Below are 19318 nucleotides of genomic sequence, written 5' to 3' on the forward strand. Positions count from 1 at the left end.
TGTTTGCTTCCCTCCTTGGTGGAGTGAAAGGAGAAGCATTGACTACTGCTTTTTTGATCTTTCCTCCTCTGCCAAGTACCCTACACGTTATGGCTCCATTTATTCATGTCCCTGCATGCCTTCATCTCTTTCAATGAATCTTCCGTTCCCATCAAGGCGATGAAAACTGCCAACCACCTCTGTATTCTGAAGTCCAAGAGGCATTTTCATTCCTTATGTTGGACCACTCTGTAGCTTTTCGAAACTTGAGACTCTTCTTAAATATTTCTGCTCCCCTGATTTTGTTGACATTATCCTCTCATGATTCTTCCCCTCCCCCCTTACCATCCCTTCTCACTGTACTTCATAGGGGCCTTCCCTCTTCAGTTAGCCTAACTGTGAGCACAGCTCCATATTTGTTTCCATGACTGTTGTCTCACACGTGTTCACTGGGTATTCTCAGCCAATTCCAGAGCTCTAACTACCACTAGTTCATGTTGATTTACAAACCTCTACCTCTAGTCCTGGCCTCTCTTCTGATCTGTACTGAAGGATTCTATAGCCTACAGAAAATTCTGATTTGAATGTTCAACAGACACCTCAAACTCAACAGGTCTAACAGGAAACTTGTCATTATTCACTCCAAATCCATTGATTTTTCACTATCATTTATTATCATGAATGACACCGTTATCAGCCTAATCATCAAACCAGAAGTAGAAGTCATCAGAGACATTGTTCTTTCTTCATCCCACTCTCCCAGATAGTCACCAAATCTTGCTAATTTTGCCTTTCAATTTTTTTTTTTAACTTTCTGTCTCTCAAATATATCTTCTTTAGACCACATCTGGCCTAGACTATTATAATAGCCTCCTCAATTTTTTCCTTGTCCCTTCTTAAATCTATCTACTACCCCACTGAAAATGAAACTCTAACATAGAACTGCTCTGTTTCAAAGCTTTCATTGGTTCACTGTGATCCTATAGGGCTAACCCTAGCTCTTGATTTGTTCAGTTCATTCATTCAGTAAATACTGAATTTAGTGCCTACCATATGATTGGTTCCCGTTCCTGGGCATACATGGGGGGAGGGGAGAAGAATGTATGTCTTCAAGAAACTGGTTGTGCATGAAGATATGATTATAAAAAAAGAGCATCATTTAGCTCTTCTGCTTCATCTCCTGTTATTCTATGCTTCAAAATTGCCACTTCAGTAACTTTGAAATGTTTTTAGATTTTATACTCACAACAGAATCTTTCATTCCTTTTATATGCTTCTCTCTTGGCCTGAAATGCAGGCCCCACATTTAGTCACCTCACAGATGCACCTCTATCTTCTAAGTCCTCTCCTGGATGTCATCTCCAGGAAGCATTTTTCGAGACCCTAGCTTGGGGCTCCATGCTCCACAGAATACTGGGTATACCCTATTTTTGCCCTGTTACATTTTATTTATTTATTTATTTATTTATTTATTTATTTATTTATTTTTAACATCTTTATTGGAGTATAATTGCTTTACAATGGTGTGTTAGTTTCTGCTTTATAACAAAGTGAATCAGCTATACATATACATATATCCCCATATCTCCTCCTTCTTGCGTCTCCCTCCCACCCTCCCTATCCCACCCCTCTAGATGGTCACAAAGCACCGAGCTCATCTCCCTGTGTTATGCAGCTGCTTCCCACTGGCTATCTATTTTACGTTTGGTAGTGTATATATGTACATGCTACTCTCTCACTTCGTCCCAGCTCACCCTTCCCACTCCCCGTGTCCTCAAGTCCATTCTCTACATCTGTGTCTTTATTCCTGTCCTGACCCTAGCGTCTTCAGAAACTTTTTTTTTTTTTATTTTAGATTCCATATATATGTGTTAGCATACGGTATTTGTTTTTCTCTTTCTGACTTACCTCACTCTGTATGACACACTCTAGGTCCATCCACCTCACTACAAATAACTCAATTTTGTTCCTTTTTATGGCTGAGTAATATTCCATTGTACATATGTGCCACATCTTCTTTATCCATTCACCTGTTGATGGACACTTAGGTTGCTTCCATGTCCTGGCTATTGTAAATAGAGCTGCAATGAACATTGTGGTACATGACTCTTTTTGAATTATGGTTTTCTCAGGGTATATGCCCAGTAGTGGGATTGCTGGGTCGTATGGTAGTTCTATTTTTAGTTTTTTAAGGAACCTCCATACTGTTCTCCATAGTGGCTGTATCAATTTATATTCCCACCAACAGTGCAAGAGGGTTCCCTTTTCTCCACACCCTCTCCAGCATTTATTGTTTGTAGATTTTTTGATGATGGCCATGCTAACTGGTGTGAGGTGATACCTCATTGTAGTTTTGATTTGCATTTCTCTAATGATTAGTGATGTTGAGCATCCTTTCATGTGTTTGTTGGCAATCTGCATATATTCTTTGGAGAAATGTCAACTTAGGCCTTCTGCCCATTTTTGGATTGGGTTGTTTGTTTTTTTGATATTGAACTGCATGAGCTGCTTGTAAATTTTGAAGATTAATCCTTTGTCAGTTGCTTCATTTGCAAATATTTTCTCCCATTCCGAGGGTTGTCTTTTAGTCCTGTTTATGGTTTCCTGTGCTGTGCAAAAGCTTTTAATTGTCATTAGGTCCCATTTGTTTATTTTTCTTTTTATTTCCATTTCTCTAGGAGGTGGGTCAAAAAGGATCTTGCTGTGATTTATTTCATAGAGTGTTCTGCCTATGTTTTCCTCTAAGAGTTTTTTAGTATCTGGCCTTACATTTAGGTCTTTAATCCATTTTGAGTTTAGTATTTTGTATGCTGTTAGAAGTGTTCTAATTTCATTCTTTCACACGTAGCTGTCCAGTTTTCCCAGCACCACTTATTGAAGAGGCTGTCTTTTCTCCATTGTATATTCTTGCCTCCTTTATCAAAAATAAGGTGACCATATGTGTGTGGGTTTATCTCTGGGCTTTCTATCCTGTTCCATTGATCTATATTTCTGTTTTTGTGCCACTACCATACTGTCTTGATTACTGTAGCTTTGTAGTATAGTCTGAAGTCAGGGAGCCTGATTCCTCCAGCTCCGTTTTTCTTTCTCAAGATTGCTTTGACTATTCGGCATCTTTTGTGTTTCCATACAAATTGTGAATTTTTGTTCTAGTTCTGTGAAAAATGCCACTGGTAGTTTGATAGGGATTGTATTGAATCTGTAGATTGCTTTGGGTAGTATAGTCATTTTCACAATGTTGATTCTTCCAATCCAAGAACATGGTATATCTTCATCTTTAATTTCTTTCATGATTGTCTTATAGTTTTCTGCATGCAGGTCTTTTGTCTCCTTAGATAGGTTTATTCCTAGGTATTTTATTCTTTTTGTTGCAGTGGTAAATAGGAGTGTTTCCTTAATTTCACTTTCAGATTTTTCATCATTAGTGTATAGGAATGCAAGAGATTTCTGTGCGTTAATTTTGTATCCTGCTACTTTACCAGATTCATTGATTAGCTCTAATAGTTTTCTGGTAGCATCTTTAGGATTCTCTATGTATAGTATCATGTCATCTGCAAACAGTGACAGCTTTACTTCCTCTTTTCCAGTTTGGATTCCTTTTATTTCTTTTTCTTCTCTGATTGCTGTGGCTAAAACTTCCAAAACTGCGTTGAATAATAGTGGTGAGAGTGGGCAACCTTGTCTTCTTTCTGATCTTAGAGGAAATGGTTTCAGTTTTTCACCATTGCAAATGATGTTGGCTGTGGGTTTGTCATATATGGCCTTTATTATGTTGAGGTAAGTTCCCTCTATGCCTACTCTCTGGAGAGTTTTTATCATAAATGGGTGTTGAATTTTGTCAAAAGCTTTTTCTGCATCTATTGAGATGACCATATGGATTTTCTCCTTCAGTTTGTTAATATAGTTTGTCACATTGATTGATTTGTGTATATTGAAGAATCCTTGCATTCCTGGGATAAACCCCACTTGATCATGGTGTATGATCTTTTAATGTGCTGTTAGAGTCTGTTTGCTAGTATTTTGTTGAGGATTTTTGCATCTATGTTCTTCAGTGATATTGGCCTGTAGTTTTCTTTCTTTGTGACATCTTCGTCTGGTTTTGGTGGCATCATAGAATGAGTTTGGGAGTGTTCCTCTCTCTGCTATATTTTGGAGGAGTTTGAGAAGGATAGGTTTTAGCTCTTCTCTAAATGTTTGCTAGAATTCGCCTGTGAAACCATCTGGTCCTGGGCTTTTATTTGTTGGAAGATTTTTAATCACAGTCTCAATTTCAGTGCTTGGGATTTGTCTGTTTATATTTTCTATTTGTTCCTGGTTCAGTCTCAGAAGTTTGTGCTTTTCTAAGAATTTGTCCATTTCTTCCAGGTTGTCCATTTTATTGGCATCTAGTTGCTTGTAGTAGTCTCTCATGATCCTCTGAATTTCTGCAGTGTCAGTTGTTACTTTTCCTTTTTCATTTTTAATTCTATTGATTTGAGTCTTCTCCCTTCTTTTCTTGATGAGTCTGGCTAATGGTTTATCAATTTTGTTTATCTTCTCAAAGAACCAGTTTTTAGTTTTATTGATCTTTGCTATCATTTCCTTCATTTGTTTTTCATTTATTTCTGATCTGATCTTTATGATTTCTTTCCTTCTGCTAACTTTGGGGTTTCTTTGTTCTTCTTTCTCTAATTGTTTTAGGTGTAAGGTTAGGTTGTTTATTTGAGATGTTTCTTGTTTCTTGAGGTAGGATTGTATTGCTATAAACTTCCCTCTTAGAACTGCTTTTGCTGCATCCCATAGATTTTGGGTCGTTGTGTTTTCATTGTCATTTGTTTCTAGGTATTTTTTGATTTCCTCTTTGATTTCTTCAGTGATCTCTTGTTTATTTAGTAGTGTATTGTTTAGCCTCCATGTGTTTGTATTTTTTACAGATTTTTTGCTGTAATTGATATCTAGTCTCATAACGTTGTGGTCTGAAAAGATACTTGATACGATTTCAATTTTTTTAAATTTACCAAGGCTTCATTTGTGACCCAAGATATGATCTATCCTGGAGAATGTTCTATGAGCACTTGAGAAGAAAGTGTGTTCTGTTGTTTTTGGATGGAATGTTCTATAAATATCAATTAAATCCATCTTGTTTAATGTATCATTTAAAGCTTGGGTTTCCTTATTTATCTTCATTTTGGATGATCTGTCCGTTGGTGAAAATGGAGTGTTGAAGTCCCCTACTATGATTGTGTTACTGTCGATTTCCCCTTTTATGGCTGTTAGCATTTGCCTTATGTACTGAGGTGCTACTATGTTGGTTGCATAAATATTTACAATTGTTATACCTTCTTCTTGGATTGATCATTATGTAGTGTCCTTCTTTGTCTCTTGTAATAGTGTTTATTTTAAAGTCTATTTTGTCTGATATGAGAATTGCTACTCCAGCTTTCTTTTGATTTCCATTTGCATGGAATATTTTTTTCCATCCCCTCACTTTTGGTCTGGATGTGTCTTAGGTCTGAAATGGGTCTCTTGTAGACAGCTATAAGGGTCTTGTTTTTGTATCCATTCAGCCAGTCTATGTCTTTTGGTTGGAGCATTTAATCCATTTACATTTAAGGTAGTTATTGATATGTATGTTCCTATTACCATTTTCTTAATTGTTTTGGGTTTGTTATTGTAGGTCTTTTCCTTCTCTTGTGTTTCCTGCCTAGAGAAGTTCCTTTAGCATTTGTTGTAAAGATGGTTTGGTGGTGCTGAATTCTCTTAGCTTTTGCTTGTCTGTAAAGGTTTTAATTTCTCCATTGAATCTGAATGAGATCCTTGCTGGGTAGAGTCATCTTGGTTGTAGTTTTTTACTTTCATCACTTTAAATATGTCCTGCCACTCACCTCTGGCTTGCAGAGTTTCTGCTGAAAGATCAGCTGTTAACCTTATGGGCATTCCCTTGTATGTTAATTGTTGCTTTTCCCTTGCTGCTTTTAATATTTTTTCTTTGTATTTAGTTTTTGATAGTTTGATTAATATGTGTCTTGGCATGTTTCTCCTTGGATTTATACTGTATGGGACTCTCTGTGCTTCCTGCCCTTGATTGACTATTTCCTTTTCCATATTAGGGAAGTTTTCAACTATAACCTCTTCAAATATTTTCTCAGTCCCTTTCTTTTTCTCTTCTTCTTCTGGGACCCCTATAATTCGAATGTGGGTGCATTTAATGTTGTCCCAGAGGTCTCTGAGACTGTCCTCAATTCTTTTCATTCTTTTTTCTTTATTCTGCTCTGCAGTAGTTATTTCCACTATTTTATCTTCCAGGTCACTCATCCATTCTTCTGCCTCAGTTATTCTGCTATTGATTCCTTCTAGAGAATTTTTAATTTCATTTATTGTGTTGTTCATCATTGTTTGTTTGCTCTTTCGTTCTTCTAGGTCCTTGTTAAACATTTCTTGTATTTTCTCCATTCTATTTCCAAGATTTTGGATCATGTTTGCTAGCATTACTCTGAATTCTTTTTCAGGTAGATTGCCTATTTCCTCTTCATTTGTTTGGTCTGATGGGTTTTTACCTTGCTCTTTCATCTGCTGTGTGTTTTCTGTCTTCTCATTTTGCTTCATTTGCTGTGTTTTGGGTCTCCTTTTTGCAGGCTGCAGGTTCTTAGCTCCTGTTGTTTTTGGTGTCTGTTCCCAGTGGCTGAGGTTGGTTCAATGGGTTGTGTAGGCTTCCTGGTGGAGGGGACTGGTGCCTGTGTTCTGGTGGATGAGGCTGGATCTTGTCTTTCTGGTGGGCAGTACCGCATCTGGTGGTGTATTTTGGGGTGCCTGTGATCTTATTATGATTTTATGCAGCCTCTCTGCTAATGGCTGGGGTTGTGTTCCTGTCTTGCTAGTTGTTTGGCATAGGGTGTCCAGCACTGTAGCTTGCTGGTCGTTGAATGGAGCTGGGTCTTAGTGTTGAGATGGAAATCTCTGGGAGAGCTTTCACCGTTTGATATTATGTGGAGCCGGGAGGTCTCTGGTGGACCAATGTCCTGAACTTGGCTCTCCCACCTCAGAGGCACAGGCCTGACACCCGTCTGGAACACCAAGACCCTGTCAGCCACACGGCCAGGTAAGTGGGGAGTTCCTTGTCTTTTGGGAAGTCTGAGGTCTTTTGCCAGCGTTCAGTAGGTGTTCTGTGGGAGTTGTTCCACATTTAGATGTATTTCTGTTGTATTTGTGGGGAGGAAGGTGATCTTCACGTCTTACTCCTTCACCATCTTGAAGGTCTTCCCCCCAAAGGTGTTGCATGTGGTGCCAACTCTCTGGTTCCACCCATTATGTTTAATTTATCCATTTTTGTGCCCACCTCCTACTCTGGGCTGTGAGAGCTAATTAAAATATAAGGACTCAACAAATATTTCTTGGATTTTTCCAAACTGGCTTAGAAAAGACATTCTAAAATGTTAATTTCACTTTCCTTTTTGAAATATCTCCTGAGGAGACTGTTGACAATTTTGAAGGAACACTTAAAAGGCAGCTTCACTGAATTTAGATCTTCACATTTCCAAATATTTCATTTGGCTCCAAATGAAATATTTATGAAGAAAAAGACGCTATACATAACTTATATTATTAATTACTGAAAAAATGGTATTTAGGATCCCCCAAAATTACTAAACTAAGTATTCCACGTATTTCCGTTTTCATTCAGATTTTCATGGCCTTCCTTAGATTCAACATTTCCAGAAGTTTTATGCCTCAGTTTGACTTATCAGCCATTCTGTTTATTAATGTGGTTGTTCATGATTGTCAAAACAGGAAAACTACAACTAAGTATGATGTGGGTCTTTAGCTTAGTATATTAAAGCACTGAGTCATAGAACTTAGAACTGGCTAAGTTTGAAGTTCAGTTCTGTCATTTTAAATTATTTGACATTGCAAAAATAACTACGTATTTTAAGAAGAGTCTCCATTTTATCATCTGCAAAATAGAAATAATGTTATCTGTCTCAACGGATAGTTCTGTGGATTTAATGCCGTGGAGCATATGAAACAGTCTGGCACATTATCTATCATATAGTAGGTGCAGGGTAGTCATTCACTCACTCTTACTCAGGCATTTAAATATAATGTAAATTATGAATAACCCATTGTAAAGGTGGGCACTGGGAATGGGCATTGTAAGAATTGGGAACAGAATGCGCAGAGGTAGTAAAGTATGATGATTTGTAGTGTATTCAGTCAGTGCACTTGGGGAGAGAATCTAGAGAACAGGGTGACTTGAGGGTGGGAGGTGGAAAAGTTAATTAGAAAAGCTTAGTATACAGAGGATCCAGCTCATGAATGTTGAATGCAAGACTAAGAGGCAAGGCGATCAGTAAGGAATTGTTAAATCTGTCTAACTAGGGGAGTGTCATGGTCATATCTGTATCTAGAAAGATCACTCTGACAACTAGAGTGGTGTTTAGGATGGAGGTGGCAGAGATATTGATACATGAAACAGGAAGACCAGTAGGAAGATGATTGTGATAGTCCAAGTCAGAGCGCTATGTTTGAATGGCAGATAGCAAGAGAGAATGGATTCCTGAAGCAAAGTATATAAGGGGAGGGAGGAGAAGTAAAGGATCACACTGAGGTTTACAGGGAAGACAGGAGAAGGATAAAGTTGTCAAGAGAAGTGGATGAATATGAAAACAAAGGAAATTGACAGGATGCGGAGATGGTGGTGATGGTGGTCTTGGTGGTGGAGATGGTTGAATAGGGTAGAGGAGGAATTTGGGAAAAGTCTTATCACAGGCATGATTTGGGAGACTGTGTGATTCACTTGAATGTGGACCATGAGAAGAGGAAATTTGAGAGAGTGATGATGGCTTTCATTTGGGATACTTTGATTTTGAAAAGCCTATGGGATTTCCTAGAGAAATTGATTATGTGGTTGAAAATAATAATATAAAATATGCACGTTATAATGAACACTCATTCCAGTGGTTTCTAGGCTTGTTTTTAACCACACACATATACGCAGTAAAATTTTTTGACTACGTACCTCCCTATTAATGTATGTACCTGAATTATTTATGCATATTACCTTCACTAGCTAATATCACAGCTCCTCAGTGCTCAGTGTTCCCTTAGAGCAAGGATCAGCATTAATAATTGTATATGTAAATCCATATTTTAATTAGTCCTCTTGATCATCTCAAATTGTTTTGGCCAATTCTTTTGGGGTTTTTTCGATGATAATTTTAATTTGTCAATGACTTTTTAAAAATTGAAGTATAGTTAGTTTACAATGTTGTGTTAGTTCCAAGTGTACAGTAAAGTGATTCAGTTATACATATATATATTCACATATATATATTCTTTTTCAGATTTTTTTCCATTATAGGTTATTACAAGATATTGAGTATAGTTCCCTGTGCTATACACAGGGAACTATATAGGTTCCTTGTTGTTTACCTATTTTATGTATAGTAGTGTGTATATGTTAATCCCATACTCCTAATTTATCCCTCCACCATGCTGCTATCCCCTTTGGTAACCATAAGTTTGTTTTCTGTGTCTGTGAGGTTATTTCTGTTTTGTAAGTAAGTTCATTTGTGTCATTTCTTTAGATTCCACATATAAGTGATATCATATGATATTTATCTTTCTCCTTCTGATTTACTTAATACGATAATCTCTGTGTCCATCCATGTTACTGCAAATGGCATTATTTCATTCTTTTTTATGGCTGAGTAATATTCCATTATATATATATATATATGTCAGTATATACATATATACACATATATGTGTGTGTATATACAGTGTGTGTATGTATGTATATATATATACACACATACAACATCTTCTTTATCCATTCATCTGTCAATGGACATTTGGGTTGTGTCCATGCCTTGGCTATCGTAAATAGTGCTACTGTGAACATTGGGATGCGTGTATCTTTTCAAAGTAGAGTTTTCTGGACAATTCTTGAAAAATATGATTTGATCCTTATTGTTTTGGTTTGGCATTGTGATGTGGCTGGTCCTCTGCCGTTTTCTTGCTCACATTGGGTTGAATTATTATCATTAACGTCATCCACAGATTCTTTTTAAGCCTCTTACTTATTTTGTGAGAGTTGGTTTAGTTAAAATCAGATAACATAATTGTAAACAGCATATCACTAGGCACAGATAAATGCCAGGGCATCACAAGACACTGAAAGTGAAGGAAAGATGGAGCCCAGCTTCTTCATGCTGTAGGGCTCGCATTCTTCATTCCAGTATCATTGGTGACTTGTGACTGTCTGATATTTGGGCTGACATTGAAAGTAGATAATAAACACGTCACTAGAAGTTCTGATATTTTTTCCTGCTTCTGTGCCCTGATTAGTAAATACTAATTGGAGTTCATTGAACTTTTACATTGAGCTGGACACTGAGTTAAGCATTTTAATTCGTGAAATCTTTTCTTTGACCAAATAGGATTCATAGAGTAAGATCAGGAAATAAACAAAAACAAAGACAAATAAAAAAACTTAATTCTTCTCTCACTCTGTTTAAACTTACTTTTATCGGGTTTCCTCTGGCATTTGGATGAAAGTTAAGGCAAGTCCATGATTTTTCCAAATTATGTTCAACAATTTTCTATTCACCTCTACTTCTCACATATAGTCTCAGTTCAGTAGTTAAAGTTTCCAGTTCAGTGTGTTACAAAATAAATCAAATTTCATTTAAAGTGGAAACTTAACTCTCCTCCAGTTTCTCCTGTCTTTTCCCAATGATTTTGTCCTATCTCCTCCTTCTTGCTAACCTTCATCTTGATTTCTTCAAGGTACGGGATTTGGTGAAGGATGGAGAGATAGCAGGTAGCAAGAATCTTCCTTGACTAGTATTTTTTTGACAACTGTGCATCAGTTCTCTGTGGGCTTAGCAGGCGTTTAGTTCCAACCTTTTTAACTTACAACATTTGGTGGGTATCTTTGGAGCTTTCCTTCTTCCCTGAGATCTCTCACTTGTCATTCTTTTGATGAAGGAAAATACATGTCTTTTCCACTGCTTGCTGACCACTCATTCCTTGGACCCTTGATCAATGTCAGGCCAATCCCACTTTCCCCTTACTGGTGTCACCTGAAAAAAAAAATACACAACCTAAAAGTTGAGAATCATGTTTTATTTGGCGGGCAAAACTGAGGACTTGAGCGTGGGACACAGCCCCTCAGAGAGCTCTGAGAGATTGCTCCGAAGAGGTAAGGGAGGAACCAGGTTATATAAGAATTTTTGCAACAAAGAACAGGTGGTTGGAACTTCGAAAGATGACTGATTACCAAAGAAAACCAGATACCTCAAGTTAATGAATTTGACTTGAGGTATCTCAAGGTGCAAGAGCCTGGGCTCATTGGAATCATTCCTTTGATATGCACCTTAGCTGTCTAGGGCCAGTATCCTGTGCTCTCCCATCCTGAGTCCCTCAGGGCGCACCTTCGGTTGAGGGGGCCGTAGTGGCTTGATGGCCGCAACATCCTTTGTTTACTAACGTGGCAGACAGCATTTTTCGTTCACACTGGCGTGCCCTTTCCCTCCACTTTAGCTTTCTCTTGCATGTGGCCCACCTCCGATCCATGAGGGAAACATTCCTTTTACACAGGAGCTCAGCACTTACTTCCCAATTTGCAGCCTCTACTCCGCCGCCAGGTTTCAGCCCTCTGTAGAATTCCCTCTTTAGAATTCTTTTTTTAGATTTCTGCCGTGTGAGTCAGACACCAATCTGCCATGTTCCTCCAAGCTTCTGGGACATTTATCATGTTCTTTGTGGGGTCTTGTTGAAGCTTGAGGTGCAAGGCTACGCCCCTGACTCTCCCCTGGAGCTGCCTGGGAGTGGGCAGGGGGATTCACAGCAGGCAGGCCGTTCTCCCTCAGACTCCACTGGTGATCCCGACATCTCACTCTATGCTATCCTGTGGGTGAGAGGTTAAGAATCTCAAGAAGTGCCTTTTGGCTCCCTTTTTTATACGTCCTGTATAGTGGTCAGGCACCCCTCTTAAGAATATAATAGCTATTGTCTTGGTCTTGGCTCAAACCTAGACTAAAATAATTGTATTTGAAGTCCTATTTAATTCTTATCTGAACCCTAGGAGGTACTTATCCTCCTGTTACTGCCTGAATTTTACAGATGAGGAAACTGAGGCAAAGGGGTTTATTAATGTGCTCAAGGTCACCCAGCTTTGTAGGTTTGTATCTCCTGGGAGATGTCTTATCTGGAAGCCTGGATGAGCTCCTCAGGTTGACCCAGGCTTAGGATGCAGGCAGTGTGGGTGATCTCAGATCGGGTCATCAGCCTCAGGGCCCCAGGGATGGGGACAGAGCAAGCATCCCCTTCCACTCTCTGGCCCGAATGTGAGCTACAGCCCAGCAATCCCTGTAGAAAACTCCAGAGGAGAAGCTGGTGACACTGCTACTGGAAGGCCCTTCTCTCCTCTCTGTCTCCTGCGTGCTCCTCGGATGTAAATAATTTACAATGGCAACAATTAGAGAATGTGCTCTGTGGGATGAACCCGTTCCCTTAATGACACTGCAGGCGTATATATAGCACGGTTCAGCCGACGTGCTCTCTGTGCTTCAGCCCACGTCCGCAGCCCCACGCCGACCAGAGCCCCTCACAGCAGCCGGCCTGTGACTCACGGAAGGTCACAGTCAGGTCAAGGACGGTGCTCGGAAATAGAACCAGCCTCTCTTTCACAGGCTCTAAAACCCAGTGGCAGGATGTTCCCTTTATGAATGTTGGGAAAGCAACAGTTCTGAAATGCATGGTGGTGGATATCCAGGGCTGTCTCTGGGATATGGGGATGGAGAGATGTGGCTGTGAGTGTGGGAGCTTTTATTTGAAATGTATTTATTGTCTGTTTGTTTGTTGATTTTGAAGGGAGGGGGCAAGTGCTCAATCAGTCATAGTGGGGAGTGAATTGGGTTCTCCAAATGTTAATAAAAACAAGGAGAAGGAATCTAAAAAAATGATACAAAAGAACTTATATACAAAACAGAAATAGACCCACAGACGTAGAAAACAAACTTATGCTTACCAAAGGGGAAGGGGGGGTGGGATAAATTAGGAGGTTTTGATTAACATATAACACTGCTATATATAAAATAGATAACCAACAAGGACCTCTTGTATAGCACAGGGAACGGAACTACACTCAATATTTTGTAATAACCTATAAGGGGAAAGAATCTGAAAAAAATAGATATACATGTAAGTGTAACTGAATCACTTTGCTGTACACCTGAAACTAACACAACATTGTAAATCAACTATACTTGAAAAACAAGATAAAAAACAAACAAAACAAAAGGAGATGGATGAGTGACCTTTCCAGGTGGTGTCACAGAGCAGAAAAGGTTCGTTTGAGCCCTGTCTTGCCCAGTGAAAATAGAATACCATCCATATGTGTAATTTTAAAGTTTTAGCAGCCACATTAAAAACAATTAAAAAGAAACAGGTGAAACGCATTTTAATAATATATTGTATTTACTCCAGTACATCCAAAATAGTACTATTTCAACATGTAACCAATATAAAATATCAGTGAGATATTTTACATCCTGTTCCTCTAAGTGTTTGAGATCTGGTGGGTGTGTATTTCATACTTACAGCACGTCTCGATTTGGACGAGCCATATTTCAAGTGCTCAATAGCCACACGTGGTCAGTGGCTCCCAACGTGGACAGCACAGCCTCCAATTCTAACTCTGCCATTTGCCAGCTTGTGATGTTGGGCCAGTTACTTATCCTTTCGGGACCTTAGTGTCCCCTCCCCCAACATGTAAATGGGGACCATAACCTCTCCGTATTGCAACAAGGTCACGTGTAAAACAGCACATAGTAAATGCTCAGTTAATTGATTGGCGATTCCTTCCTCATACTGACTGCATCGCAACTAAACTGTAAGCTCCCTGCAGGAGACTGAAATACAACTTGGCCTCTGACTATATCGAAATGCAAACCATTGCTGACCCTCTCTTTCCTTTCCTTCCGCTGACATTTCTTTTTCCCTGAAGCTCTGCATCGCTCACTCCTTTACTTTCTTCAGGTCTCCTCTCAAAGGTGACTTCATCAGAGCAGCTTTTTCTCAACACCTTGTATGTAAAGCAGCAGCCTCACTCTCAATCCCGGCTTATCTGCTTTGGTTTTCTTTAGAGCACTGCTCACCATCACACGTATAGTTACTGCTCATTTGTTTACTTCTCCCAACCCAACAGAAAAGAAGCCCTGCTCACTGTTTAATTTCCAACTAAACATGTTAATGGATGAATGAATGAATTTATTGAACATCTACAGTGCTTTGTCCTTGGTGGATAACACAGAAATGAAATATACAGTCCTTGCTTGATGAGGGATTCAGAGGGAGATACAGGTGCTTGAAGGCCCTACATGGGTCCTAAAATCTCACTAAAGCCTCTGCCACCTGGGTGCTACTCTGGGCACACACTCCATCACTCTGCCCTCTCCCACCCCCAAGACTTGTTGTATGGAACTTGCTCTGCTGAAATTCCCTTTTGCTCATCTCTACTCACCCAAACCTTACATGCTATGAAGGCCCCGCTCAAATACCACCTCTTGTAAGGATCCTTTCCAGGTCTCTTGGTTGGAAAATTATCTCTGGCCTCTATTCTTCCACGGGACATTTTTCTTTGCTTATAGTATTTATGACAGCCTATTTCATACTAGAATTCCTCAGGCCTCGGTGTGACTCCTCCACAATATTTTGAATCTCTAGAGGGCAGGATCTAATTTCAGCTGGGTGGGGTGAGGGTGGGGATGTAGTGGAAACTATACCCGTAATGAGATATACATGGGTTAGATTCTTGAATACTTAGGACCTGCAAGCTTGGGAAAGTTATTTAATGTCTTCAAGTTCCAGCGTGCTCATCTGTTAAATGGGAGAGCTGTACCCACCTCGGGGAAGAAACCTTTGTTAACATCTAGTCTGAATCGGATGCTTTGGCTACTGCCAAGAGAACAGACATTTTTCGATCCAAGTACACAGTAGATGCTCCATAAATATCAGTCATGGGACCCTTATATTAACCCAAGTCTCCAGTACAGTTGGTGCTAATTTGGGCTTGTTTACAGAATGGGAATCACTGTGTCTGTCATGATATGACAATATTTAGGTAACATACATACTAATCCTTGCTCTTGCCCAACAAAATGTCCATTTCTATTCAAATGTACCTCATAGAAACTTCCATGTTCATTTTTAGTGTTCTGTGGATTATTGTGATTTTCTGAGCCAACAGAGATATATTCAGACTTCTTCCGTGAAGCACTCATGTGTACTTGCTGAGATGTAGATTGTATCGTAGACCCCAACTACAAAGGAGGTTCAGACACAGCTACTGACCTGTCTTGGCCCACTGCCCGGCTGAGACAATGTGGCAGCATGAAAACCAGGAGCTGGAAGACAGGAGTCTAGCCCAGTCAGCCACTCAGGTCCTGATCTTGTAAGAAGGAGTTGGATTAGAGCAGGATTTAACTTTTGCACCACTGACATTTTAGGTCCAATAGTCTTTGTCTTGGGGGGAGGGGCCATCCCGTGCACTGTAGGATGTGCAGCAGCCTCCCTGGCCTCTACCCACTAGATGCCAGTAGCATCCCCTCCGCTGTGACAAGCAAAGATGTCCCTTAGGTGGCGAAATGGCTGCCAGAATGAAGGCACTGGATTCCATCTTTCAAATTTCAGCAAATTCTAGGACTCGGGGCTGAGGTCTTACTCTCCGACACACACACACACAGACACACACACACACACACGCTGCTGTTCCATGTCTAGCCTTGTTTCACTTTTGCAAGCTGCAGTGTTCCGAATCCTGTTTCCTTGCAAACAGTCTAACAGCCGGGCATTCTCTCCTAGGCTCCCACCCTGCACCCACTTACAGCGGAAGCCACGCAGAAGGGCTGGATGGGTGACATGCTGTGATTTCAGTGTGCTGTAGCTCCCCGCCGGGATCTCTGAACAATCGCCTCCACCCCCTGCTTGCCACTCAGGTGGGCTCCGGCAGACAGTTTTGGCAGCTGGAGCTGTTACATTTCTGCACTCCACATGTATGTCTTTGTTTTAGGCTCTGAACAAAACCTGAGGCTACAGCTTCTACCAGCCCACTCCTCTGCTCACATGCCTTTTTCCTTTGCCCCTGACAGCTGGGGCCTACAGTGCCAAGCAGATTTTTGTAGCTACTCATAATAAAATGGTGCAGTCGGACCACAGAGAGAAATCGCCAATTGGGTCGGAAATTCACATCTCTCTTTTTTTTGATTTTCTCTCTTTCTTAGCTTGACTTTCTTCCCATTTTCAGCTGGAAGAGTAGACAAGTAAGGGATCATATTTCTTCATGTTTCTACGTGGTTTTCCACTCGACAAATTGGTTTTGTCCTCGCCATGTTTCTTTTTTTTTTAATAAATTTATTTTGGCTGTGTTGGGTTTTCGTTGCTGTGTGCGGGCGTTCTCTAGTTGCGGCAAGCGGGGGCTACTCTTCGTTGCGATGCGTGGGCTTCTTATTGTCGTGGCTTGTTGCAGAGCACAGGCTCTAGGCACACGGGATTCAGTAGTTGTGGCACACAGGCTCAGTAGTTGTGGCACATGGGCTTAGTTGCTCCGCAGCATGTGGGATCTTCCCAGGCCAGGGGTCGAACCCATGTCCCCTGCATTGGCAGGCAGATTCTTAACCACTGTGCCACCAGGGAAGCCCCTCACCATCTTTTTAAATGTTAGACATAAAAATCTGAGATCTAGACAGAGGCCATGACTGTCCAGAGTCACACAGCCAGCAGTATATAGAAACAGTCTTTTAAAGATTCTTGCCAGTTAAAGACTCACAGCCCCATGAGCAAAATGGACACAAACAAATAAGTACAATAAAAGATAGTTAAGTACTAACATACAGTTATATAAAGGAGCAACGAGAGCTGAAAGAAAGGAACAACTAACAATTTTTGAGAGGAATAGAAAAAGGAAATGACCTTTGAGGACCTGACCTCAAGTGGCTACTGAAGGATAAACAGGATCTGGCAGGGCAGTGGGGACAGTAGGAGCGAAGACGCTCCCAGCAGGGACTGGGTGAGCATCATCAGCATCAAGATTTATCATCATCTGTATCATCATCACTGATGCCACTTATTGAGCACTTCCTAAAAACGTCAGGTGCTTCATGGGACACTTGACATGAATGGTGTCATTTCATTCTCATGCTAGTTCTGGGTGTAGGTGCTATTGTTAACTACATTTTACAGACCAGGAAACTGAGGCCCAGAGAAGTGAAATCACTTGCCTGAAGTAATACAGTTTATAACTGATGGAACCTGCATTCCCAGCTACCTTTCAGTGTAGAGTAAGATAAGCTCTTCTAGACTAAGTGGGGTGGTGGACACAGACAGCACAGTGTTAAACTAGCAAGTAGAATGATGTTGTGATGATAAAAACAAAACTTGTAAATTTTCCAAGGAGCCCCTACTTAAGCTCTCCCTTAGTCTTAAGCATTTCTCCAACATGGCACCCCTGTGCTGTGCTACCACCGAAAAAAGAGGCGGGCGAGACCCCACTAGTTCCTTGGCTTTTAGTTCCCCTTCTGAGTACGAGAGAACCTCGAGGCTCAGAGTCACTGATGGGTGGGTCCTCTAGTTACATTTCCTTGGGGTGAAGGAGACAGTCCACTAAGCGTTGTAGAAGTACATTCAAATGAGCTCCATAAACTCTCCATCTGTAAGGTATTCAACCCGGATGGTCGTGATCACGATGCATCCCAAGACTTTTTGTACTCACCTGATGATGCAAAAGCAAAGCCTGTGTTCAGTTGGTGCATGTCTGTGGGAGAGGAGGAGAGAAAGGGATTCTCGTTCACCGAGTCCCTGCTGTGAGATTCAGGTTGTTTGTGAAGATAGCGGGTGGGATGGATACTGGAGTTCTATCTCCAAGTTCCTTCCTGGCTGTAGGAGACTCTGTTTCTGCATTCATTCATTTCACTCTTTCAACACTTATGCCTTGAATACCTACGATGTGCCAGGTGCCAAGATACAGGCGCTTAAGCCCATCCTCTGTTTTACGGATGAGGAAACTGCATCCCTAAGAGATTCAGCAGTTTGTACGTGTTCATGCATGTTCACAGAACATGTGAACAACAAAGCAGGAATGCAAGCCCAGATGTCCATAGATGCCATGCTCTTAACCAGAAACTGCACTGATTTTTGTAACCCTGACACACTCTACTGATGTAAAGGATTATGATGATGTGTTAAGAGCATTTTAAAAAATTTTCCTTTGTCTCTCTCTCTCTTCCTTTTATTTTGCTTCACCCTCCCCCCTTTCCTCTCTCCCTCTTTTGTTTCCTCTTTCTTTCTCTCTCTTTTTTATTCTTTTCTTCATAGGACTCCACAGAATGGAGCAAGAATGAGAGGAAAAAGGCCGGCAGAAAAGCATGAACTGGAGGTTTGTTGAGCTCCTCTACTTCCTGTTTGTATGGGGCCGTATCTCAGTGCAGCCCTCCCACCAGGAACCAGCTGGGACAGACCAACATGTCTCCAAGGAATTTGATTGGCTTATTTCAGACAGGGGGCCTTTCCACCACTCCAGGAGCTACCTATCCTTTGTGGAAAGACACCGTCAAGGATTTACAACCAGATATAAAATATACAGGTAAGAGCTGGGCTAAGCTTGCCTTTGCTTTTCATTCACTGAGTGCTTTTGGGGGTCACACATTGGCATGGGCCTTGCTGTATGGAGGAGTGTCTGGGCCAAGGCTGTTATGCACTTTTTCATTATTAATTTATCTATTTATTTATTCATTTATCCATCTATTTAATTTATTACATTGTGCAAGAGATTAGCAATGGTGAGAATAGCTAATATTTTTTGAGTACTTACTACTTTGTGCTGGGCATGGTGCATAGTACTTTGTACACTATCTCATTAAACCTTACAATAACATCAGAGATAGCATCTATTTGTTTTCTCCACTTTATAGAAGGGGTAACTGGGCTTCTGCTAGGTGAAATAACTTGTCCAAAGTCACACAGTCTGTGAGTGGTGGGACTGAGATTCAAGCCCTGGTTTATCTGCATCCATAGTCACAGACAGTATTTTTAGTCAGTTACATCAGGTGTAGGCAGTGTTGTTTTGCAGATGCTATTAATATAGCAAATATCCTACCCGAACATATTCACACATTTGGAAACAAGTAGGGACACTCAATGAAAACCTCTTTCTTGAGCAAGTCTGAGCTGGTCTTTGGCCTTTTGGAATCCTACTCATCCCAAAAGGACTTAGCCCCAAATTCTTCCTCTTTGAGAGTCTAAGAAACCATCTTGGACTCTCCCCTCTCCACTTGATCACCCTCTCTTTGATATTTCCACA

General features: G+C 40.5%; 1 protein-coding gene across 1 annotated transcript in view; it reads left to right on the forward strand.

Annotated features, from left to right (window-relative positions):
* Positions 1–19318, forward strand: part of BRINP1 (BMP/retinoic acid inducible neural specific 1) — a 179589-nt gene that overhangs the window by 36814 nt on the left and 123457 nt on the right. Inside the window, exon 2 of the mRNA XM_061200996.1 lies at positions 18334–18601. Within this exon, the coding sequence (XP_061056979.1) occupies positions 18384–18601 (218 nt within the window). The 5' untranslated portion in view covers positions 18334–18383. The remainder of the gene's footprint in view (positions 1–18333; positions 18602–19318) is intronic.

Source organism: Eubalaena glacialis, chromosome 9 (genome assembly GCF_028564815.1).
Source record: "Eubalaena glacialis isolate mEubGla1 chromosome 9, mEubGla1.1.hap2.+ XY, whole genome shotgun sequence".
Classification (NCBI taxonomy): domain Eukaryota; kingdom Metazoa; phylum Chordata; class Mammalia; order Artiodactyla; family Balaenidae; genus Eubalaena; species Eubalaena glacialis.